This window comes from Acartia tonsa, chromosome 7 (genome assembly GCF_053477335.1).
Source record: "Acartia tonsa isolate MP-2025a chromosome 7, ASM5347733v1, whole genome shotgun sequence".
In the NCBI taxonomy this organism is placed as follows: Eukaryota; Metazoa; Arthropoda; class Copepoda; order Calanoida; family Acartiidae; genus Acartia; species Acartia tonsa.
This window is the reverse complement of record NC_137266.1, coordinates 28,526,742-28,551,552: the sequence shown is the minus strand read 5'-3', so window position 1 is coordinate 28,551,552 and position 24,811 is coordinate 28,526,742. Positions and strand designations below refer to the sequence as shown.

Genomic DNA, 24,811 nt, shown 5'->3' with positions numbered 1-24,811 from the left:
ATTTTTAGGACTTGATTATAGAGATACTTTGCTAATAACATTGACTTTCTGTTAACGATTACAGAGTCGGGCCAAACTGTTAGAAGAATCAGCATGCAAAGTTTTAAATCAATAGAACAATTCTAACCTGTTTAAATTAACGAAAAGTTCAAACCGTTGCGGACGTACGGACGGACCGACCCTATTTATAGAAAAGCTTCGCTTTTAAAAATGCCTATGGTAGCATGAGGAAAAAATCTACTTTTAAAATTAATATCTTTTAGTTTGTTTTTCTAATATTTATATTCTGTATTATATAAACACATTTATAAATTTGTATATCAAAATATTTTTTTTATTGATAGGTTTATTAAAATTAAAATGTCTAGTCTATTAATTATTTATTTATATATTTTTAGTAGCGAAGCTACTCTATAATTCACTTTGTCCGTCAGTCAGTCCGTCCGTAACGCTATGGGGGAAATGGGATTTACTCAGCTCCTATAAAAGATACAAAGCTGAAATTTTTTGACAACATTCCCATCATTAAGGAGCACAATTAACTATAAAACATCAATGGCGGTCGGACGGCTTTTTATCAGGTTTTAGGCTATTTTTTATTTTCCACATTTTTCCTCATATCTTTGGTGTTTATGGTCCGATTTTCAAAATCTTTTTAGTTAGATGTATCAAAATTAAATTTTCCGTCGTTTGGAGAACCAACAATGACGGTCAGACTGCATTTTTGCAGGTTTTTGGCTATTTTTATATTTTTTACATTTTCCCCCATATCTTTGGTGTTTATGGTCCGATTTTCAAACTTTTTTCAGTTAAAGATATCAAAATTAAATTTCCCATCGTTTGAAGAAAACAACAATGACGGTCAGACTGCCTTTTTGCAGGTTTTTGGCTATTTTTATATTTTTTACATTTTCCTCCATATCTTTGGTGTTTATTAATCGATTTTCAATTTTTTTCAGTTAAAGATATCAAAATTAAATTTCCCGTCGTTTGAAGAAAACAACAATGACAGTCAGTCATAAGATTGTTAGCTTAGATAAAAGAGCAGAAAAAGTTGCGTACACAGGGTTTTGCCAGGGGGTGTTTTAGGTGGTGTATCAGGTGGGGGGGATACTTGTAGAAAGTGGGGTTTATCCAACCCCCTCAATTTAGCCAAGTGAGATGGGAGGGATGAATACAACCTCCTTCTACATTCATCTGCTAGAAAATATAATCTTAAGAACAGCTTTGGGTATCTCATTAAGGTTTTGATTCTTTTATTCATATACCGATAAGATCTTGGTAACTGCTGCTTCTGTGTAGTTAAACCCATTTTTACCTATGTATGATTTTGAGCTGCTTTTTTAATTCAAAAAGATATTGTAAAAGAAAGGAGAAGGGCGAAGCCACTAGCATAATATTTTGAAAGCAAATCATAAAATTCTGCTGATTAGATGAAAAATTATATATTACGAATTTAAAAGAAAATCAATTGGGTATGAGTCACAAAATATTTTAGACACAACAAAATAAAACTTTTAATAAATATTGAAGAAAGTTATTTTTTATACTATAGTCTTTTTATTAGTTCTCATTCTTCTTTGAAATTCGAAGATAGATCGATGGACATTGTGCAATCAAAGTTATTATACAAAATCACCTCTTTTGTAGATTAAAAGTTCGGTTTGAATATAAGTACTAATTGAATTTATTTCCCCTTTTAAGAAAAACTATGGAAGGGTATTTATCTTAGCTTTGGGATGGTATTATGCTATTTTAACGCCTTTTTTGAGTGGTTGGGTAATTTTTTCTAGGAATGATTTCCCTTGGAAGGTTGTTGGTACCCTCCCCCCCCCCCCTCAGAACCTATTAGAAGCTACATTGTAAATGCAAAGGATTAGAGTATCGGACAGCGAGATCCATCGATAAAAACAAGCAGATTGACAGACATACGGACATCCTGTTACTTTTATATGAGGATTCACTTTGTTATCCCAAGTTCGTTGATCTGGAAAATGTAATCTTTGTTGATTATAAATGACCGAAACACAAACTTTAAATTTGACAAATTGTTTGTTTTTTGCACTGTAGACATTTATAGGACTATTTGTTTCAGCTTTCAAACTATCCATCTATTTATCTATTTTCTTTCCATCTATCTATCTATTCTTATATCTGTCTTTCTCACACTCTGTGTATCTATCCTTTCCTTGCTCTGTCTGTCTATTCAACTATATAACTATACTTCATCAAAATTTCTCTCCTTAAAGTCGATTCTCAACTTTTAAAAAGCTAGGGGCGATTTCCCCATGGAGCATCGATTGAGGTTCCCTCATCTAAAATAGTTATAAACATTACCTTAACCTATAAAATGCTTTATTGCAAAGAAGAACCTTATCAGTATAGCAGTTAGCGAGATCTTAATGTGCAGTTGAAATGAGATCTTCCTTAGCTTTTATAAAAGGATAATACATTTTAACATTTATCCTTTCATATAAAGTAGTAAGCTTTTTTGTCTGTAGCGAAGGATCTCGCAAAGTACTATACCAATATGGTTCACATTTAAAGTGTATTTTGTTATAGGTCCTGAGATAATTTTAGACTATTTTTATTCTACCCTTCATATCCCTCGTATATCCCTAGAAGCTAGGGGCGCAATCTATTTATATTTCTTTATATCTATTAATCTATTCAATTTATTTGTCAAGAAATTAACAACAAAATTAATTATTGAATGAAACAATTTCTCGACTGAAAAATTGCTTTGTTATCTTTACCTTCATCTATGACCTAACCCCAAACAAAGTTCTACACTATAGCTACACTTCTAATTTTAGATAAAAAAGATAAAGTTAGATAGGCATGGAATAGGTATACAGTAAACATTTATACAAATACATTACAATGTTTAAAAGTGTCCCCTAAAACCTAACCTAAAATCAAAACAATGCAAATATTCTCTGAAAAGCACAACCCGTTGTTTGAATATTTTTGCCAAGAATATTAGACACATAGTAGAATTGACTATTCCTTATTTCTGGCTAAGAATTATCTTTTCGGCTGAAGGTCCCTCTATACTGTGAAATTCCCACTTGTTAACCCTTCTCAATATCAGAGACACAGATAATATTAAAAAAATTGAAAATGTGTGGAGTCAAACTTAATAACTTTATGTTTTCTAAAAATATTACAATCATAAAAAGGCGAAAAACCAATAACGGTATAAAAAGACTTTAAAAGTTTTTCCAGTATTGCTTCAAAACCGATTAATATCCCCTGGATTAGAACCGGTTTTAGCCATACCAAAAAATCAGGTATCGTATTGTAATATATCCAGTTTTCTATGAATATAAAAATGTACAATCATAAGAATAAAACAGTTTTATTATCCCGTACGTTATGTTTAATCTTATAATTGATGCAAATAAAGGTGTTTATAATACAATGCGATAAATAACTATTCTGTCATTTTTAACATCACAACAATTACCAAATAATCATAAAGTTGCAAAAATTTTGTTTTTTTATTCTTGTCCACATTCTTGTTTAAAACTAAAAATGTGAGTGTTTCTGTTTTGAAGTTTTTTTGAGCAATTTTCTGCTTCACATGGCTTTTTAAGATCTTAGTCTTTTTAGCAAGTGTAAACATAGACAGTATTTGATAAGATAAAGCTTTATTTAAATATAGTTTTTGACCCATATTTCAATATACTACTTTTAGTTTGGCCTTAACAAAACAAGAAAATTCGGAACCTGACAGTTACATATTATCTATTTTATTCCCATGTATTATTTTATTAAATTTAATGATACAGTTAAGTGTAAGGTTTTGTGATTTTATTATGTAATTGATAAACTCAATTAGTAAATAAGTATTTTCAGTTAATACTTATTTTTAAATTTATTACCATGTAGTAGAGAGGGTAAAATGGATATATGTGAAATACGTGGATATTATGACAAGGAAATTTTTGTCGTCATGTTAGGTTGCTAATATAGTCCACAATTATTGGTCAATACGTCACTCCATGTTCAAGGGAAGGTAAAGTCATACGGGGTGGGGATGGCTGGTATCATTATATTAGCCAGCTGGGAGAAATATTTTATTAGGATGTGCGAAAAATTGTCTTATGCATGTATCTTTGGTTATGAGACCAAAAATATGCGCGGATTGTCCCTTTATCTCTGAAAAAAGTTGAAAAAAAAATTATTTTTTTAAATTTCAGGTTAATACAAGTTCACCTGCCGAATGTTCTGGACTTCAAGCTGGTGACGTCATTTTAAAGGTAGTGACCAATAAGTACAGAATAGACAAATGAATAGACAAATGAATAGACAAATGAATAGACAAATGAATAGACAAATGGATAGACAGTTGGATAGTCAGATATGACAAATGGATAGACAGATGGATAGATAAATAGATAGACAGATGTATAGACAAATAGAAAGACAGATGTATAGACAAATAATTAGAAAAATGAACGTACAAATGAATAGACAGATTGATAGGCAGATGGATAGACAGATGGATATACAGGCTGCTAGACAAATGGATAGACATATGGATAGACAGATGGAGAGATAGATGGATAGATAGAAAGATAGACAGATGAATAGACAGAAGGATAGACCTATGAATAGACAAATAAATGGATAGACAAATGAATAAACAACTGGATAGAAAGATTTATAGACTAGAGGAGAAGAGCAGATGGATATACAAATAGATAAATAAAATGTACGTTATCAAAAATGTTAAAGATAAATACGAATATTATTAATATTAATATTATATTTATTGATATTTGTATGTAGAGTCATAGATTATTTGGTCATAGATTATAAATTTATTGATTGATTCATCTTTCCAGGTGAACGGTGAGTCAGTTGATAATTTGAAGCACAAACAAGTCCAGGATAAGATCATCAGATCTGGAAATAGATTTAATGTTACTGTTAGCAGGTAAGTAAATATAGGAAGCTATTAGTTGAGGTAGACGTTCTTAATATTTAGTTATAAAAGAACGCCAGTAACAGATTTCCATGTTTCTTAATTAAAATAACTTTTGATTCCTTGAGCAAAACATAAATTGTCAAGGGGTAACTGAGATCTTTTGATACATTCAGACGGAATGCACTCTACTTTATATTTTAGGTATGCTTACTCTAATAGTATACTAGAAAATCTGAAGGTTTATTTAAGGTTTAAACATTATTTTTATATTTTTTAGGGGAGGTGTGCTTAGCCAGACCTTAACTAGACCAAACAAGGCTCCAAATACTCCTAAAACTCCAAGGTAAATTAAAAAAAAAAAAAAAAAAAAAAAAGGTCATGAATGCTATCAGAGCTGGATCTTTAAATCATTTTAGTGGTGAGCCAGATCGGGGTGCGCCGAATTTCCGCCAATCACAGCGTGGCATTTCATAAAATGCTGTGTTCTCATTGGTGGAAAGTTGGCTCACCACTAAAATGATTTAAAGATCCAGCTCAGATCACTAATATTATGTAGATCTATTTTTTTCAAGCTACCACAAAAAATTGCAAATTTGATAATATGGGAGAAGAATAAATTGTCTTTCATAGCTAAATTATCATTCCTTCCTCTACAATATGATTTTTTATCTTATTTTTTTCCATTTATGGTCTGTATGAAAACAATATGTAAATGCACTTTACTTCATACTTCCTACCTTTTAGGAAACTGCCATTTGGGAAGAATTCTTTTTAATAGAATAATCTATAAACTATAAAAGGAAGAGAATTGAATAGCACCCTAGAGGCTGACAGAGCTGGTGCAGCCAACAATTAGTATAATTATTATGTTTTGTGTAGACCTAACCCTGAGGGAAGAGAATGGAATAGCACCCTAGAGGCTGACAGAGCTGGTGCAGCCAACAATTAGTATAATTATTATGTTTTGTGTAGACCTAACCCTGAGGGAAGAGAATGGAATAGCACCCTAGAGGCTGACAGAGCTGGTGCAGCCAACAATTAGTATAATTATTATGTTTTGTGTAGACCTAACCCAGAGGGAAGGGAATGGAATAGCACCCTAGAGGCTGACAGTAGTGGTGCAGCTAACAATTAGAATAATTATTATGTTTTGTGTAGACCTAACCCTGAGGGAAGAGAATGGAATAGCACCCTAGAGGCTGACAGAGCTGGTGCAGCTAACAATGCAGAAGATCTTTTTATGTATGTACAATTAATACAATTATTATGTTTTGTGTAGACCTAATCCTGAAGGAAGAGAATGAAATAGCACCCTAGAGGCTGACAGAACTGGTGCAGCTAATAATTAATATAATTATTATGTTTTGTGTAGACCTAACCCAGAGGGAAGGGAATGGAATAGCACCTAGAGGCTGACAGAGCTGGTGCAGCTAACATTTAGAATAATTATTATGTTTTGTGTAGACCTAACCCAGAGGGAAGGGAATGGAATAACACCCTAGAGGCTGACAGAGCTGGTGCAGCTAACAATTAGAATAATTATTATGTTTTGTGTAGACCTAACCCTGAGGGAAGAGAATGGAATAGCACCCTAGAGGCTGACAGAGCTGGTGCAGCTAACAATTAGAATAATTATTATGTTTTGTGTAGACCTAACCCTGAGGGAAGAGAATGGAATAGCACCCTAGAGGCTGACATAAGTGGTGCAGCTAACAATTAGAATAATTATTATGTTTTGTGTAGACCTAACCCTGAGGGAAGAGAATGGAATAGCACCCTAGAGGCTGACATAAGTGGTGCAGCTAACAATTAGAATAATTATTATGTTTTGTGTAGACCTAACCCTGAGGGAAGAGAATGGAATAGCACCCTAGAGGCTGACATAAGTGGTGCAGCTAACAATTAGAATAATTATTATGTTTTGTGTAGACCTAACCCTGAGGGAAGAGAATGGAATAGCACCCTAGAGGCTGACATAAGTGGTGCAGCTAACAATTAGAATAATTATTATGTTTTGTGTAGACCTAACCCTGAGGGAAGAGAATGGAATAGCACCCTAGAGGCTGACAGTAGTGGTGCAGCTAACAATTAGAATAATTATTATGTTTTGTGTAGACCTAACCCTGAGGGAAGAGAATGGAATAGCACCCTAGAGGCTGACAGAGCTGGTGCAACCAACAATTAGAATAATTATTATGTTTTGTGTAGACCTAACCCTGAGGGAAGAGAATGGAATAGCACCCTAGAGGCTGACATAAGTGGTGCAGCTAACAATTAGAATAATTATTATGTTTTGTGTAGACCTAACCAAGAGGGAAGAGAATGGAATAGCACCCTAGAGGCTGACAGAGCTGGTGCAGCTAACAATTAGAATAATTATTATATTTTGTGTAAACCTAATCCAGAGGGAAGATAATGGAATAGCACCCTAGAGGCTGACAGAGCTGGTGCAACTAACAATTAGAATAATTATTATGTTTTGTGCAGACCTAATCCTGGGGGAAGAGAATGGAATAGCACCCTAGAGGCTGACAGAGGTGTTGCAGCTAACAATTAGAATAATTATTATGTTTTGTGTAGACCTAACCCTGAGGGAAGAGAATGGAATAGCACCCTAGAGGCTGACATAAGTGGTGCAGCTAACAATTAGAATAATTATTATGTTTTGTGTAGACCTAACCCTGAGGGAAGAGAATGGAATAGCACCCTAGAGGCTGACATAAGTGGTGCAGCTAACAATTAGAATAATTATTATGTTTTGTGTAGACCTAACCCTGAGGGAAGAGAATGGAATAGCACCCTAGAGGCTGACATAAGTGGTGCAGCTAACAATTAGAATAATTATTATGTTTTGTGTAGACCTAACCCTGAGGGAAGAGAATGGAATAGCACCCTAGAGGCTGACATAAGTGGTGCAGCTAACAATTAGAATAATTATTATGTTTTGTGTAGACCTAACCCTGAGGGAAGAGAATGGAATAGCACCCTAGAGGCTGACAGTAGTGGTGCAGCTAACAATTAGAATAATTATTATGTTTTGTGTAGACCTAACCCTGAGGGAAGAGAATGGAATAGCACCCTAGAGGCTGACAGAGCTGGTGCAACCAACAATTAGAATAATTATTATGTTTTGTGTAGACCTAACCCTGAGGGAAGAGAATGGAATAGCACCCTAGAGGCTGACATAAGTGGTGCAGCTAACAATTAGAATAATTATTATGTTTTGTGTAGACCTAACCAAGAGGGAAGAGAATGGAATAGCACCCTAGAGGCTGACATAAGTGGTGCAGCTAACAATTAGAATAATTATTATGTTTTGTGTAGACCTAACCCTGAGGGAAGAGAATGGAATAGCACCCTAGAGGCTGACATAAGTGGTGCAGCTAACAATTAGAATAATTATTATGTTTTGTGTAGACCTAACCCTGAGGGAAGAGAATGGAATAGCACCCTAGAGGCTGACATAAGTGGTGCAGCTAACAATTAGAATAATTATTATGTTTTGTGTAGACCTAACCCTGAGGGAAGAGAATGGAATAGCACCCTAGAGGCTGACAGTAGTGGTGCAGCTAACAATTAGAATAATTATTATGTTTTGTGTAGACCTAATCCTGAGGGAAGAGAATGGAATAGCACCCTAGAGGCTGACATAAGTGGTGCAGCTAACAATTAGAATAATTATTATGTTTTGTGTAGACCTAACCCTGAGGGAAGAGAATGGAATAGCACCCTAGAGGCTGACATAAGTGGTGCAGCTAACAATTAGAATAATTATTATGTTTTGTGTAGACCTAACCCTGAGGGAAGAGAATGGAATAGCACCCTAGAGGCTGACATAAGTGGTGCAGCTAACAATTAGAATAATTATTATGTTTTGTGTAGACCTAACCCTGAGGGAAGAGAATGGAATAGCACCCTAGAGGCTGACATAAGTGGTGCAGCTAACAATTAGAATAATTATTATGTTTTGTGTAGACCTAACCCTGAGGGAAGAGAATGGAATAGCACCCTAGAGGCTGACAGTAGTGGTGCAGCTAACAATTAGAATAATTATTATGTTTTGTGTAGACCTAACCCTGAGGGAAGAGAATGGAATAGCACCCTAGAGGCTGACAGAGCTGGTGCAACCAACAATTAGAATAATTATTATGTTTTGTGTAGACCTAACCCTGAGGGAAGAGAATGGAATAGCACCCTAGAGGCTGACATAAGTGGTGCAGCTAACAATTAGAATAATTATTATGTTTTGTGTAGACCTAACCCTGAGGGAAGAGAATGGAATAGCACCCTAGAGGCTGACATAAGTGGTGCAGCTAACAATTAGAATAATTATTATGTTTTGTGTAGACCTAACCCTGAGGGAAGAGAATGGAATAGCACCCTAGAGGCTGACATAAGTGGTGCAGCTAACAATTAGAATAATTATTATGTTTTGTGTAGACCTAACCCTGAAGGAAGAGAATGGAATAGCACCCTAGAGGCTGACATAAGTGGTGCAGCTAACAATTAGAATAATTATTATGTTTTGTGTAGACCTAACCCTGAGGGAAGAGAATGGAATAGCACCCTAGAGGCTGACATAAGTGGTGCAGCTAACAATTAGAATAATTATTATGTTTTGTGTAGACCTAATCCTGAGGGAAGAGAATGGAATAGCACCCTAGAGGCTGACAGAGCTGGTGCAGCTAACAATTAGAATAATTATTATGTTTTGTGTAGACCTAACCAAGAGGGAAGAGAATGGAATAGCACCCTAGAGGCTGACATAAGTGGTGCAGCTAACAATTAGAATAATTATTATGTTTTGTGTAGACCTAACCCTGAGGGAAGAGAATGGAATAGCACCCTAGAGGCTGACATAAGTGGTGCAGCTAACAATTAGAATAATTATTATGTTTTGTGTAGACCTAACCCTGAGGGAAGAGAATGGAATAGCACCCTAGAGGCTGACATAAGTGGTGCAGCTAACAATTAGAATAATTATTATGTTTTGTGTAGACCTAACCCTGAGGGAAGAGAATGGAATAGCACCCTAGAGGCTGACAGTAGTGGTGCAGCTAACAATTAGAATAATTATTATGTTTTGTGTAGACCTAACCCTGAGGGAAGAGAATGGAATAGAACCCTAGTTGCTGACAGAGGTGGTGCAGCTAACAATTATAATAATTATTATATTTTGTGTAGACCTAACCCTGAAGGAAGAGAATGGAATATCACCCTAGATGCTGACAAAGCTGGTGCAGCTAACAATTAGAATAATTATTATGTTTTGTGTAGACCTAATCCTGAAGGAAGAGAATGGAATAGCACCCTAGAGGCTGACAGAACTGGTGCAGCTAACAATTAGAATAATTATTATGTTTTGTGTAGACCTAATCCTGAAGGAAGATAATGGAAACGTACTCTAGAGGCTGACAGAGCCGTTGCAGCCAACAATTAGAATAATTATGTTTGTGTAGACCTAACCCTGAAGGAAGAGAATGGAATAGCACACTAGAGGCTAGAGCTGGTGCAGCTAACAATTAGAATAATTATTATGTTTTGTGTAGACCTAATCCTGGAGGAAGAGAATGGAATAGCACACTAGAGGCTAGAGCTGGTGCAGATAACAATTATAATAATTATTATGTTTTGTGTAGACCTAATCCTGAAGGAAGAGAATGGAATAGCACCCTAGAGGCTGACAGAGCTGGTGCAGCTAACAATGCAGAAGATTTTACTAAGTAAGTTTAAACTCATAGTTTAAATAGAACCCTAGTTATCTATCTGTCAATCATTTCCATATCTATCTATCCATCTTCTATCTTTATATAAACTTTCCTTCTTTCTAACTTCATCTATCAGTTATCTCTCCATATATCTATCCATCTATCTATGAATTGTATCATTAAATATTACTCAACTCTCCTTCTTTCTCCCCATCCTCCATGACCTGTCTATCTATCCCCATATATTTCTATCAATCATTTCTTTAACTAACTATCTAAACATCTATCTATCCATCCATTTATCTATCTATCCATCTAATTTCTATCAATTATCTCTCCATCCATCTGTCCATATTCATATCTTTATCACTCAATTACCTATCCATCTATTTATAAGTATATATTTATATCAATCATACCACCATCTAAGTATCTATTCACCTATCAATCTAGGATGTTTATGGCCCAACTGCAAGGACAAGAGCCTCCAGTTGTGAACAATCCAAACCCAATAGGTCCAGGTATTTGAGACATTATAATTGTTTGTTCGGTTACTGTTAATAAATTGTTGAAAGTTTGGACAAATGTACTGCTTATGTTGTGATTAAAAAGTAAGTATGATGAGATAATGGGGTTCAAATCCATTTCACCTACCTGAAAATTGGATGTTGAGCTCAGGTTAGAGCATGTACTGCAATCATATGGTAGTATCTCATCCCGATACAGCTATAAGAAACTCATTTTAACAGCATTTAGCTTTATAAAATTTAATTTCATTATCATTTATATTGAAGCTTAATGACCAAATGCATATGTATTTTAATTATTTTTACTTAGTGATCAATTTTTTTACATTTTTAAATATTAAAATTTGAATTTCTGTTTGTCTTTTAGATTTTGCCTATACTAGCAATCAAATTGGCCACAATAATTTTGTGGAAAAATCAGGTATGCCTGCATGCCAAGCTATGTGACCATTTTAAAAGAAAAACTAAGTAATTTTATGTAGAATATATGTTATAATTGATGCACAAACATTAGGTGTAGTTATCTGGTTTTAAAAACTAATCTCAGAAAGGCATAATTAATTATTTGTCGATGCAATAAATCTAACCAGATCAAATCTAGCATAAAAACTACGCAATTTGATGTGTTATGTTGCATGGAAAAGTTTGATGGCAATGAGGGATAACTTTACATGTTAGATCTAGAAGTACTTTGTATATTTGAGAAAATTTTTGTATAATAGACATTTTTTTATCTATTAATTGTTGAATGTCATAGGCATTTAGTGTTTTTTCAGAACATTTTTCTTCAACTTTTTTTAGCAAAGAATTTTAACATTATCAGAATCTGAGTTTACAATAGCATGCTAGCATTGTTCTCATTGATAAAAAGAAAAGTAGGTTGCGGGTAAAATCCGTAAAAGTGTGTGTTTTATGGCTTAAAAACAGTAGTAAAAGGATAATATTCACCATATATGTGTATTTCTTATTGAAAAGAACTATAGACAAATTTTTTTAAAAATTTAGTACAATGCCAATTGCTCGCAACCCAACAATATATATGAAGTTGGGGAAGAGCGATAGGGGGTTATTAATTTATGGTTTAAGCCATATCTTAGGGGCTATCTTATTAAAAATTCTGTATAATTTAAAGTTCAACAACTACCATCACCTATGTAATCAAATATTCAGTAAGGTAGAATGCTCATGGGATATTTTGGGTCACTAAGTAGGTGGATTTGAGCATCTGCATGTCTGTGAATGACTGTTTTTATTGACTGGCCTGCTATTGATAATTTAGTCTGTATATTTGCCTATCATTGGTCATTTGTATTATATGATGTCATTTTTTATATGCACTATAAAGAGCTTCTACAGATAGTGCTGCTATGGTTGCTAAAATAACGATTTTATTTTGTTGCAGGTAACAGTGCAGGTGGAACCTTCCAAGGATTTAACAAGCCACAACAACAACCACAACAGATTCAACAACAACAACAAGTTTATAACAACAACAATGACCATCAACAGCAGCAAACTCCAATTAAAAAGGTAGATAGATAAATATAGATAATTGATAGATTCTTTGCTTTATAGAAGGATATATTGGTTGTTGGATGTGTAGGTATATTTCTTGTTGGATAGATAGATTTTTAATTTAATAAATAGGAAGATGGTATGAAAATTAGATAGATATTTAGTAAGTATTACCCCACAAAATTGTTCGTTCCCCGACCTGCCAAAATGTAAATTTTACCTCTAAGGTAAAAATGTTAAAGGGGAGGAGGAGGTAACGAGACGCCTAGCGGGACATCTATTCACTCTCCCCCAAGAAATGAAAAGTTTGGACGTCATTCATTTCTGGAAAGCCTTCTTCTCGTTAATTACGGACAAATGCACCTTCAAACTTTATCTAAAAATTAGTTGTACTACAATTGTTTTAATAAATACCCCTGTTTTATGACTAACATGTCTTTACTATGCAGTGCTTGCTAATCTTTTAAATTAAAAAGATAAGAAGTAGTGGTAATAAAACAGCAAAAATTTCCATGCTCTTATTTCCATATTAATTAGACCATTCCATATCCCTGCCTAAAGAGCCCCTAGAGGCATCAATGGGTGTAGCTGCTACTTAAAAATAAAGGATTTTCCTATAAAATACTCTTTACTTTCTAAAAGCTGTTTAATCACCACACCCTACTAAACCCATTTTTAGCTTTTATTTAGTAAATTTTGATTTATTAGTAACTTTTATTGACTAAAATAGTTTTATCATGAAAGTGTTATTGAGAGTAGCAATATAAGTGATAAGATAAAAGTAAAAGAAATAAAAAGAAAATATTTTTGTAAATTTTAAAATAAAATAATATATTAAAACTTACATTTCTTTGATATAAGAAGTATAGTTAAATTTTTTTTATAGAAACAATTAGATTTATTAAGTACTAATCTAATTATTACTTTTAGTTCAAACTTACACCGCTAGATCCAGTTATAATATGTAAAATTTTAAATGCATGCAGCCGCAGCCGCATGTAAGCCACAGTAAAAACGTCATATTATAACTTTTTAATTCAGCTGGATGTCTAAGCCTTTTTCTAAACAGACAATACATCTTTTTAGAACTATTTTTTGCACACAAGTGATAATTTTATAACTAGGCGTCTGCTTAAATATATAAAAATTCTGCATATATTTTAAAATATTTTATTTATTATTATTTAAATAATAAAAAAGGTTCAAGAGATATTTTAAATCAAAATAACAAATAAAAGGATCTTACTATTTGCTTATTAATTGATTAAAATAATTTAATAATAATTTATTCTAAGATTAACTTCTCACATTTTCAGGTAGCTTCCATGATGAATTCTAAGCAGTACAATTCTCCCCACCATCTCTATTCCGATGTAAGTTTTTAATTTGATAAGAAAAATCTTTGATGGTTTCCCCCTAAATCGCATTTGAACCATACCATTTGTAGGTTAGGTTATGTAAAGATTAGAAGAGCAACACAGTGACGGTGCTCCCTTGACTAGAGCTACGCAGGGTCAGAACCCCACCTCCCCGTGCTAGAATTATTTTCTCTTTCAAAAATTACCAATAATTAGGGGGGGGGGGGGGGTTGATGATAAATGTGTTTGAGTGAAAGCACTACACATTTTAGTAGCCATTCATCTCAGCCAAAGAAACTTAATAGGCTGTTAATAAAGATCATAAGGAAAAAGGATAAGAGGATGAATACTCACCCCTTTTTCATGGTAAAATACTACTTTCCCATCCCTAAATTTTGAAGCAGACGAAAATCAAAAGCCGCCCAGGGCTTTTTGTAAGTCAATCATAAATAATAATGTGAATAAAAAGAAAAGCGATATTTAGCAAACAGCCGTGGGCGGTCAGAATCAGCTGAATGTTCATTATGAAAAAAATTTCCCCCTTTTTAGAAATAGAAGGATTCATCTTTCATGAACAAATTTTTTTTAAATAAAAATAAAATTCTATGTAATTTTTAATTAAAACATTAAAACGAAAATATCTAATCTAATATTCTTGCCCTAAATATGGAAATAGTAAAAAGTAAAAAAATATTTTTTTTAATAATTTTTAATCCTCCCATTTGAAAAGTAGTGGAACAGCAATAAATTTTAGCGCGGCAACAGCGCTGAGTAGGCCTCTAGGCCCACTGCCTATTTTCGTCTTCTAGTTGCTTCGATTCCTCTCTTTTATTTTTTTCTCTATGATAAAGATAGATTACATAAACAACGGGCATACCGCATAAATGTAATCTATGTAACTTTTTCCTCAATCTGTCCTTAAGTTTTAGATGTTGGCATACTTGTTTTTTAACGATGTTTGTAAACCTTATTTGTAGTAGTGACGCTGCTCTATAATTGTGTGTGACTGTCTATTCCTCTGCCTGTATTTTGGTAGTGATAGGGTTGTCCACTTTTTTTACAAACACTTCAACATATGCATATGTATTTATATTATTGAATAAAAAAAGAAATTTATGCTTGTTGCCCTGACATGTCTTAGCTCTGTAAATGTGTGTTAAACGGGATATAAAGAACTAACAACCATTGGGAAAATAAGTATCTCATGTATTAAGGATAACCTAGAGGAGGTGTTAACGCAACAAGCTGAAGTCCTTGCTAATGGAGTCAAAGGGTGAGTAGATTCTGGGCCAATTTTTTAATTATTTCTTTTTAAATTTTTAAATATTCAAATATTATTTGTAGACGGTTAACAAATCGAAGTTTAACAAATATTTTTATGGTTTAAGATTATCTTTCATCAGTTGAATAAAAAAATATGAATAGCTTAATTTGTAAAAATATTCATCTAATTCGCTAAATGTTATTTTATTCTAGCCTAAAATATTATTTAGAATTGACTTCAACCAGTATAATGACAAGGGTGACCCAAAAATTCTGAGAAATTCTGAGGTTTTAAAATACTTGAGAGAGACAGAACAGAATGGGACAAAGCAATCAGTCTCGGGGCTACAGTCCAGAAATCATAGTAATTCAAAAATAAAAACAGTTAGATCAATTTTGATGTTACCATTTTAAAATATTCTATAATTAAAAGAAAAGCTAAGATTAGGTTTTATATATTATGAGTTAGCACCTATGAAAGCTAAGTTTATTTATCTATTGGTTTAAAATATAGTGGTAAATAAGCATAACTATATAGGTGATAGATATACTTACTTTCATATATGATTTTGCCTTTCCAAACTAATTTTTAAAATTATGTAGTTTCTACAGAATATATCAAACTAAAACTTAGCTTACATACACCAAAAATTTTTTAAGTCAAAGTGTCTAAAAATATATTTTAAAATGGCTACAATCAATTTTGATCTCACTGTTTTGTGCTGTTTTTCTTTCCCCGTTTTTCTGGTTTTGCCTAACATACAAAGATAAGATAAAAATGCTGATCTGATCCCATTAATATTATTCTTCTCTAATCTGACAAAGTTTGAATAAAAAACCTTTTGATAGTTTGAATAATAACATACACAAGACAACATAAAATACAATTTTATGACTTTTGGTTTTAATATATGACTAAACTAAACTAAAATTACCACTTTTGTGAATTTTATCTTATTTCATTCATTTTATTACATTGATACTGTCCGTCATTAGTTTCTTGGATAATTTCTTCTCCTTACACTTTCCACCCGAAATTTACATTTTATTTTCAAATTAGCAAAGAGAATAATGGGCATTAATTGTCCTTGTCTTTTAATTGTTTATTTATTTAGTCTTTTAAATGACATACCTTAATTGGTAACATACTGCAGTCAATAGCATAAATATTTGGAAAAGTAAAATGTTAAAAGAACAGACAAAGTTTTATTAACCATGGTTAAATTTCATAAAAGTTTTCCTCCCATAGCATTTTTATAGAAAAGGAAACTGGTTAAAATGACCTTTTAAATCTCTAAGCTAGAAAATAACAAAATATCCGGTAAAGACTAATTTAAATTCCATTGACGCATCAATTAATTAAATTATTATTCAAAAGTAACAGATATCCTAGTATATAAAGCAGTACGTTTTTTTGTCTGTAGCTTAAGATTTCTAGAACTACTGATCCTAATCAGTTATCTATATTAGGAACGCTTCACATAGTTACCGGTTTGGCTTTAGGCTATTTAATTTTATATTTGGGTCTTTGGTCTTTAATTTGGGGGGGGGGGTAAAAATTTTAGGGGGGGTAATTTGGTTTGGGGGGGAGGTGGGGGTAAAAGAGGCGCGCCGCAAATTTTTTTTACTCCCCAAAAATTTTACCCCGGGGGTAAAATTTGCTTGGGGGGCCGGGAGGGGTAATTACCCCCCCTGAAATCTGTTGGCAGGGGTAATTTTTTTTGATTTTTTTATCCTAGGGGTAACAGTGCCATGGGTTAGTTTTAATAAATGAAAGACAAACGAACATTAGTGGCTTGTTAAGTAATTTTGCTTGTGAAATATTTAGAAAGTACCTTCTTTTTAAAACATTTAAGAGATAACATACAGGCTCTAAAAATCACTTTAAATCCTTTTCATGGCCAAGCACTTTGAAACATTTGAATGGTATTCTAAAACGTTAGTAAATAAGGTGTAATACCTGTAAGCATATACTGGATAAGCAGATCATTTACTAAAAACCATACAAACTGTTTAAGCATATACTGGACAAGCATATTATTTACTAAAAGCCATAGAAACTCTGTTAAGCATATACAGGACAAGCAGATCATTTACTAAAACCCATAGAAACTGTCTTAAGCATATATTGAACAAGCATATTATTTACTAAAAGCCATAGAAACTCTCTTAATTGGCTTAGTGTCTATATTTTACTAATGAAATTTTTCGAGAAATCAATAATTTTTGCACCTTATATAAATTTATTTACAGTGTATTTGTATGTTGTTAGTATGTGTAAGTGTGTAAAAGTGATTTTTATAAAGGTCAGAGCTTTCAGACATGACTTTATTTTCAAATGTCTGGGCATAAAGCTTCTATCTGACTTTCTGTATAACGTCTACACTCCTTTTCTTAAATTTTGTCTTCCCTTGAAATTTATAAGAAATATAAAAATAAGACTTCAGATTCTGTTCTATTTATTACTTTGGATAATATAATCTTTGTTAAAACATATACTATATACTACATTAATTTTAGCAGCACTTATTTTGGTTTTAGTTATCCTTGTTAAGAAAAGTGCTTTAGGGTAAAAGGAGACTTATAAATATACACTTTAAGGCTTCCTTTTTGTAAACATTGGAAAAAATCTTCAGAAAATTTAACTAATTATTTTAGACCCCTTCAAGTCGGGAATATTAATATAGAAAAATAATTGTTTTTTAAGATTATTACATGAACATTTACATTCAATAGTGGAGATTCATTTGGTTATCTAAAATGGTTCAAAATCAATTTAAAGGGATTTACTAAACATTCATTCAAACATGTTTATATGAGTACAATATTCAAAGTATTTATATGAACTGTGAAGGAATCATGGATAAAAAGAATACCTATATGATACTAAAAAATTAGTAAACTAGCTATATTGATAAACAAATTTAACTATTTTGACACTTTATTTAGTTTATATATTATTACAGTATGTACAGTAATATATCAAATTAAATTACAAGTTTTGAAAATTGGAAGACATGATATATTTTGATACGATATTTTTTAAATAAATTTAAAAACTAAGGTTAAAAATATAAGATTGAAATTGATAATAGTGCCTAAACAAATGACGTCTTACTGGCCTACCTTTGGTAAATTTAGATGTATACTGCCTATGATTGGTCATTTGTATTTTATGATGTCAATTTTTGGTACTATCATCAGTTTCCAGAAGATTGTTACTTTCTACATAAAGTCTTTAAAGCCACTCATCATAGAAAGAAACTTTTCATTAGCAAAAGCAAGATCATCATTTATATCAAAAACACTATTGGCAACTGTTGCGTTACTGAATGCATGCCCGGGAAATCTGTAGTGGTTGGCGCGCTTTTTACACTTGTACCTTTGTGTACACTCTGCCGCACCATATTTGGCGCCAAAATGACCAGCCTGCTTGATGCCACGTCCTAGGCTTGGGTCAATATTTCTGAAAAATTCAAATATTTTACATATAAAAATTTCGAAATTAAAGGAAAATTTAATACGCCATTAGGATAAGTATGTCCATAAGTAGTGCAGTTAGATATATCAAAATCATATGGTAGCTATGCTGCTTTAAAGATAAGGTAATTATAAATCTTACTTGAGCCACTGAACAGCATTTAGACTTGCAACTCTGGACACAATCTCTCCTATCTCTCCAAGGTTTGCTGCTTCCCTAAAAATCAAATGTTTCAATGGATATTTTTTCTTGATTTTTCTATTTGAAAGGTTTGTTTTATTGGTATACTTACCCGGCTGCTTCACAAATGGCCAACTTGGCACAGCCACCAGTCTTATCTTCATTTTCCAGAGCATTTAGAAATCCGCGAAACATAGAATATGCTGCCAATGTACCTTCCTATAAAAAAATACAATTGAGACATCTAGTAAGATAGCAAAATACTAAAAAATCAATATCAATTTAAAATAACATATATAAGATACTGCAAATCTGCTCTTAACTTTAAGAAAATTTCAACTCTTTTAAGGTATTTTATGGTGTGATACTACCAAAATAAAACCTACCCTTAGTAGTGGGTTATCCTTGCTGGAAACACTGAAGTTTTCACATGAGTCTGTATCTCTTCTTTTTCTCTACAAAAAATACTCAATTTTTGAAATGTTTCACCTTTTAAACTTTTGAATGCCCTCGGCATGAAAATAAAAACTTGGGTGCAGGAAACTTAATATCCTAGCTTAGGTTTGTTGTGCCAAAAAGTGTAAAACATCTCTAAAAGAAAAATTCAGAAAAGAAGACATTAAATTTCAAAAGAGAAAAGACACTATTAATAAAATATTGTTATCATTTTTTGTAAAATTACTGAAAATTCAAGAACTTAAATATTATTTTAACTGAAAAAATTTACATTGAAACATAGGAACTGTATAAATGTAAGATCATTCATGTCTAAATAAAATGTAGAGATACCTTTAAACAGGGCTTAGAGAGAATTTTAAAACAAAATTTGTTTATAAAGTCTAAAATCAAAATGACAAAGCATCTCTAAAGCTAATTTACATGTTAAATCTCGAAAATTGTTTGAGTTACAATCAAATGATGACTTATTTAAAGATTTATAGCAATCATGAAATATTTATGAGATTTTAAGTTCTAAAGCGACTATTGCAAATAGTTAACATAATAACGGCACAAAAGTTTAACTTTATAACATGTCTTAAATAAACCATTGAGCTAAATGTTTTTTCTTAGTTCAAGCAATTATGCCGTTTTTAAAGAAAGCCTGCTAAAAAGTCTACCACTAAACAATATTTACAAGTCTGAGAGATTTAAGTTTAATAGCAAAAAGTGTTTAACCTATGCAAAAAAAGTCTTTCAGCAAAAAAAGATTATTAGCTGATGTCTCCTTTTAGCTAAATATAACTGAACTTACCGCCCCTCCTGCGTCCATAAGCAGATCCAACAAAGCTAGTAGAAAAGCAAGGAATCCAAAAACTGAGAACGCATCATTGCAGCCACTTCTAGCCGTTCCATGATCTTAATTAACATACATATTGTCTTATTATTATATTAGTTTAGATCCTTGTTGATGAAATTAAATCGAATTTTTTGTTTCTTCAAACATTGCAGATTACAAAAGATATGGTGATATGAAGTTAATAATGAAAGTGTTGTCCAAATAAGCTACTTTGTTGAATGACTTACGGAAAAACAGACGCACGGAGATTTTAATTTATAATAGAATAACTTAACTTCTAAATAATAACATAAAGTGTAGCTACTATGTAACTTACTCTGACCTTGTTCGTCTAAATCTCCATAGAGCACGTTTTGAAGAAAGGAAGGAAGTCCCAGTCCATTTCCTATTAAAAAATTGATTTATAATGGATATACAATAAACTGTCGACATTTTAGGTTGCTAAAGATAAATACTTAGATAAAAGACGTTAGAAATTATAATATGATTCTTTTGATTATCTCGCAACCTCGAAATTAAAAAAATATTAAGGTTTTGAATTTATTACCTATTAAGTTTGTTAAGTAATTTTCATGGTATTCAGGTTCAAAAGCACTTTCTTCATGATCTAATATAGTAAAAATTATAATTTTCACTATCTTTCTTAACTATCTCTTCCTTTCTTTCTCTCTCTTTCTCTTTTTTTCTCTCTGTATTTAACTTTCTAATTTTGACTCTTTCTTTTTTCCATTCAATCTTTTTCTATATAATTTTTCTAGTACCAATTATATTATATTTCAATATACCTAGATCAAAATTTGTACCATTATTTAGTACATTATTTGTACTATTTAGCAGTACATTAGCTGTACTATTTATAAGTACATCTGTATGGTTTAAAAATACAGGGTGTTCTACTGTAATATTTTGTAACTTTGGTATTACATCTAACATTATTCTGAAATGAAAAATTACATGATGTTTATTTAATAAAAGTTGTTCAGTCAACGAATAAGAAAACATAATTATAAAACTTTGGGGACTAGGGTAATAAACAGCCCAATGTCCCCTCCCGTTCTGAATAAAAGACTGTTCAAGATATTATCTCATCATAGAGAAATGCAGTGTCGTGCATAGCAATTCACTTGGGGATGTGAAACTTTAAGGGGATAAATAAGGGGAAGGCAGGCATTGCAATTTTAAACTTAAGGGGCGTGTTGACACCCTACTTTACACCCCTACCGCACGCCACTGAGGTAAAGTCATAATAATAATATTTAGGGAGGGAAGTGACTGTCTATTGCATTAGTTCCCAAAGTTTTTTAATAACGTTTTCTTATTCGTTGGCTAAACAACTTGGGGACTTGAAAGTTTATCATAGCTATGCTATTTAAAATTTGTCTTTCCCTCAATAGTTAATAAATCATAAAACGTCTAAAACCTTTGACTGTTTTGTTTAAAAGTTATTTAAAAGAACATACCATAGTTAGTGAGTAGCTGGGCTATTTAATTTACTAGTTGATTCGTCCCTAGCCTCTAGAGGAGTGCGAAGTATGTCAGAAAATAGCTTAAAACTATCAATTATACATTTATACAGCTACCCTGCAAAGTACAATCAATGCGGACAAGCAGTTTCCGAGATCTAACGCTTATTTAGATCTTTAAAAAAACGAACTACTTTATATAATAGGATTATAACTTTCACTGAATGGTTGACTTTTTCTTACTGTATCAACGAAAGTGAAACATACAATAATTTTTTTATAACTGTTTATTTTTAGATGCTTATACATATATAGCGTTTTCATAATCTCATAAAAAATCGATAGAAATATCGGACACATTAGCTAATTTATATAATGTCAATTCTAAGTCAGTCATAGCCACTTATTTTAAAGCCCTTTTGCGAAATTATATATTGAAGTTAGTGAACTATTAATAACAATGTTAAGCTTCGTATCAAATAAAACAAGGATGACAACATCCATAAAATCTCTGATATCAAACATCAGAACAAACGAATATGAACATCTCAGAATGACAAAAAGCAGAATATTAACAAAATTGTAGAAAAACTTCGCTTAAATTATTATACCTTGTTGTCCTAGTAATCATAGATCAGATGAAAAGGATAATTATGTTACGTAAGTGCGGACGTACATACTATATTAATAGAAAAGTTAAAGATGTACTTATTACATACCCTAAACTAACAAGGTTTTTTATTATATATTTGTTACTTAAATTTGCTACTTTAGACCTATTGCAGTTTTATAGAAACTCTTAATTACACTTTTGTCGCTACTTTACTATTCTAGCGCTATACGCTGCAGTAAGCACCAAAAATATACCGCAAGTGATTTTAGTACGGAAAAGTAAGGGAAAGAAAAAAGAAAGTAGGAGAATCTAGCGCGCGCACACACACACATACACGCACGTGCACACACGTGTAGACACACACACATACATTTACATTTGAATGATTCATCTAAGGGCTCTATATTTGAAGGGGAGGGAAGGGGGTAGAATAGCTTAAAACCTAGCCAAGATTAAATTCGAAATATGAAATAACCTAAAATACACAATAATACAATTGGACAGATAGATATACCTCTAATTACTTTAGCATTTACATAATATGGGCCTATATAGTTTAATTCCAAGGGGGTGGGGTGTAACAAGGTGTTTAATGCATTCGCAAATTACAATTTCTCCGGCGCGTAAATTGGACAGGGTGTATTAACACCTACACAAATTTAGATTTTCATAGAAAACAACGTGCTGTGTGGGCTACCTAGGAAGCTCTAGTTGATATATTTATTACATCATAGATACTGTTTTATATCATATTGTTTATATTATTCACCAATTAATTGAAGAAAAAATAAAGTCTTTTAGAAATACATGGCATAAAAAGATAACAAATAACTGATTCTTATAGAATATTGAATTTTTATCGTTTTGAGATTTGTTTTTTTAATAAAGTTAGCATACTCTGGCGGAAAAAAATGTTACTAAATACTATACAAATATTAACAAAATATTCACTCTTAAAAGTTTTGATTTGTAATTAAGATAATTAATTCAGTAAGTATTGCAGTAATAACAGGGTAAAGAAACAAATGTGCAATGCAATCTAATTAAAAAGTGGCAGGATGTTTTTAGCTGTCTGTCTGTTTAAACTAAAACATCATAATTTGGTTGTATCCCAATAGAAAATATTAATAGTATAAAAAAAACTTTTGGACAAAATGTCTGAAAATCAACAAAAACTCACAAACCCTATATAAAGGATTATTTATTATTAGATAAAGAATACAGTTTTTTATCATTACATTAGAGATAAACCATTAAACAAATATTCTGTTTATTTGGATTAAAACAAGCTACATAACATTTCTTTTCACTTTAATAAAAAAATTTAAATTCACACGTTTCATCTCCCTTAATTCTTGCCTTTTTTTTACTAACTGTTTGATTGTGTGTTGTTTTTGTTACTAGAATTGAGATCAAAGACGACAATTCTGGCGCCGGATTTTTCAGCAGCAAAAAGCCCGGGAATTATTTGAATAGCGCCACGCTGCGGATGGTTCAGGAACTAGATAGTAAAGGTCCAGAGCCGGAACCAGGTAGGGACTAACATGTTAGTTCGCCATCTTGTGTTTGCACTTTTAATCAGATTTTGAGCAGTTTGTAAAGTTAAGTAGCAGAAAAGTATAAACTAAGATTCAAGGACAAATAAATCATAAACCTGAAAAAAAATGTTTATGTTTAATTTTATTTCTTTTGTCTGCATATTCATCTACTGTTTCATACACTATCTTATATCTATAACAAGTTTAAGTTTCATACATACAAATTATTCAGTAAAAATAGATTAACTTAAAATCTCTATCTAAATCTGTAAAATCTAAAAGAATTTGTTTGTATTTGCAAATTTAAATGTTAATCTCATTAATAAATGTCATTCTATTGACAATAAGAGCTTTGTTATCTAAATGTACTTATTTTCTAAACAAATAAGCATTTTTAGAATTAAGGGAAATAATAAATCACTAATGTAAACAATTTACAAAATTTTAGAAAGTTATTTAACTTATTATTTACCTTGAAATGACACAATGCCTCACTGTCATGTTCAATTGATTATAGTTAGGAAAGATGATATACAGTCCATCTTTTCTTGTCACCTATAGTTTGATCTGATCCTTTTACATTTAAACTACACAGACAACACAACAACAACTATATCTAATCTTCAGGTAGAGACATTGAGCCAAGCCGTGCCCCTGCGCACTTTAAAGGTCTTGCCAACAGAAATATTCAGAGCGCATCCTTCCTTCAGCTACAGAAAGCTTTAGAGGAGGAAGAAGGTATACAATAATTCTGATTGAGTGATTGACTCAGTGGGGGAATTAAAATTTTAACTAGAGAAAAATGGGAGACGTAGGGGAAAAGGAAATTAGAGAAAGAAAAAATGCATAGGAATGCATTTCTTTTCTTGTCAAAGCTGTTAAAAGTGCCTTTTTAAAAAAAGAACCTTAGGCCAAACTATGAATTCTTAATA

The 24,811-nt window shown here is 32.0% G+C and overlaps 2 protein-coding genes across 23 annotated transcripts in view; one reads left to right on the top strand and one right to left on the bottom strand.

Moving 5' to 3' along the window:
- Positions 1 to 24,811, top strand: part of Zasp52 (Z band alternatively spliced PDZ-motif protein 52) — a 74,499-nt gene that overhangs the window by 20,034 nt on the left and 29,654 nt on the right. For 3 of the 22 annotated variants that reach the window (XM_080168138.1, XM_080168120.1, XM_080168132.1), the window contains exons 2-12: positions 4,206 to 4,265; positions 4,854 to 4,945; positions 5,214 to 5,279; positions 10,576 to 10,659; positions 11,098 to 11,159; positions 11,539 to 11,592; positions 12,574 to 12,701; positions 14,003 to 14,059; positions 15,259 to 15,317; positions 23,746 to 23,873; positions 24,507 to 24,617. In XM_080168138.1, the coding sequence (XP_080024264.1) occupies positions 4,206 to 4,265; positions 4,854 to 4,945; positions 5,214 to 5,279; positions 10,576 to 10,659; positions 11,098 to 11,159; positions 11,539 to 11,592; positions 12,574 to 12,701; positions 14,003 to 14,059; positions 15,259 to 15,317; positions 23,746 to 23,873; positions 24,507 to 24,617 (901 nt within the window). Of the gene's footprint in view, positions 1 to 4,205; positions 4,266 to 4,853; positions 4,946 to 5,213; positions 5,280 to 6,001; positions 6,042 to 10,575; positions 10,660 to 11,097; positions 11,166 to 11,538; positions 11,593 to 12,573; positions 12,702 to 14,002; positions 14,060 to 15,258; positions 15,318 to 15,537; positions 15,672 to 23,745; positions 23,874 to 24,506; positions 24,618 to 24,811 lie in introns of all 22 variants that reach the window. The other 19 variants (XM_080168136.1, XM_080168118.1, XM_080168131.1 and 16 more) reach the window with 12 other exon arrangements.
- Positions 18,231 to 21,198, bottom strand: LOC145325223 (uncharacterized). Its single transcript, XM_080168139.1, has 8 exons — positions 21,051 to 21,198; positions 20,813 to 20,872; positions 20,588 to 20,650; positions 20,221 to 20,324; positions 19,355 to 19,423; positions 19,081 to 19,187; positions 18,930 to 19,004; positions 18,231 to 18,773 (listed from the first exon to the last, which is right to left on the bottom strand). Exons 1-8 carry the CDS (start codon positions 21,196 to 21,198, stop codon positions 18,533 to 18,535), a joined length of 867 nt encoding a protein of 288 aa, XP_080024265.1. The 3' UTR covers positions 18,231 to 18,532.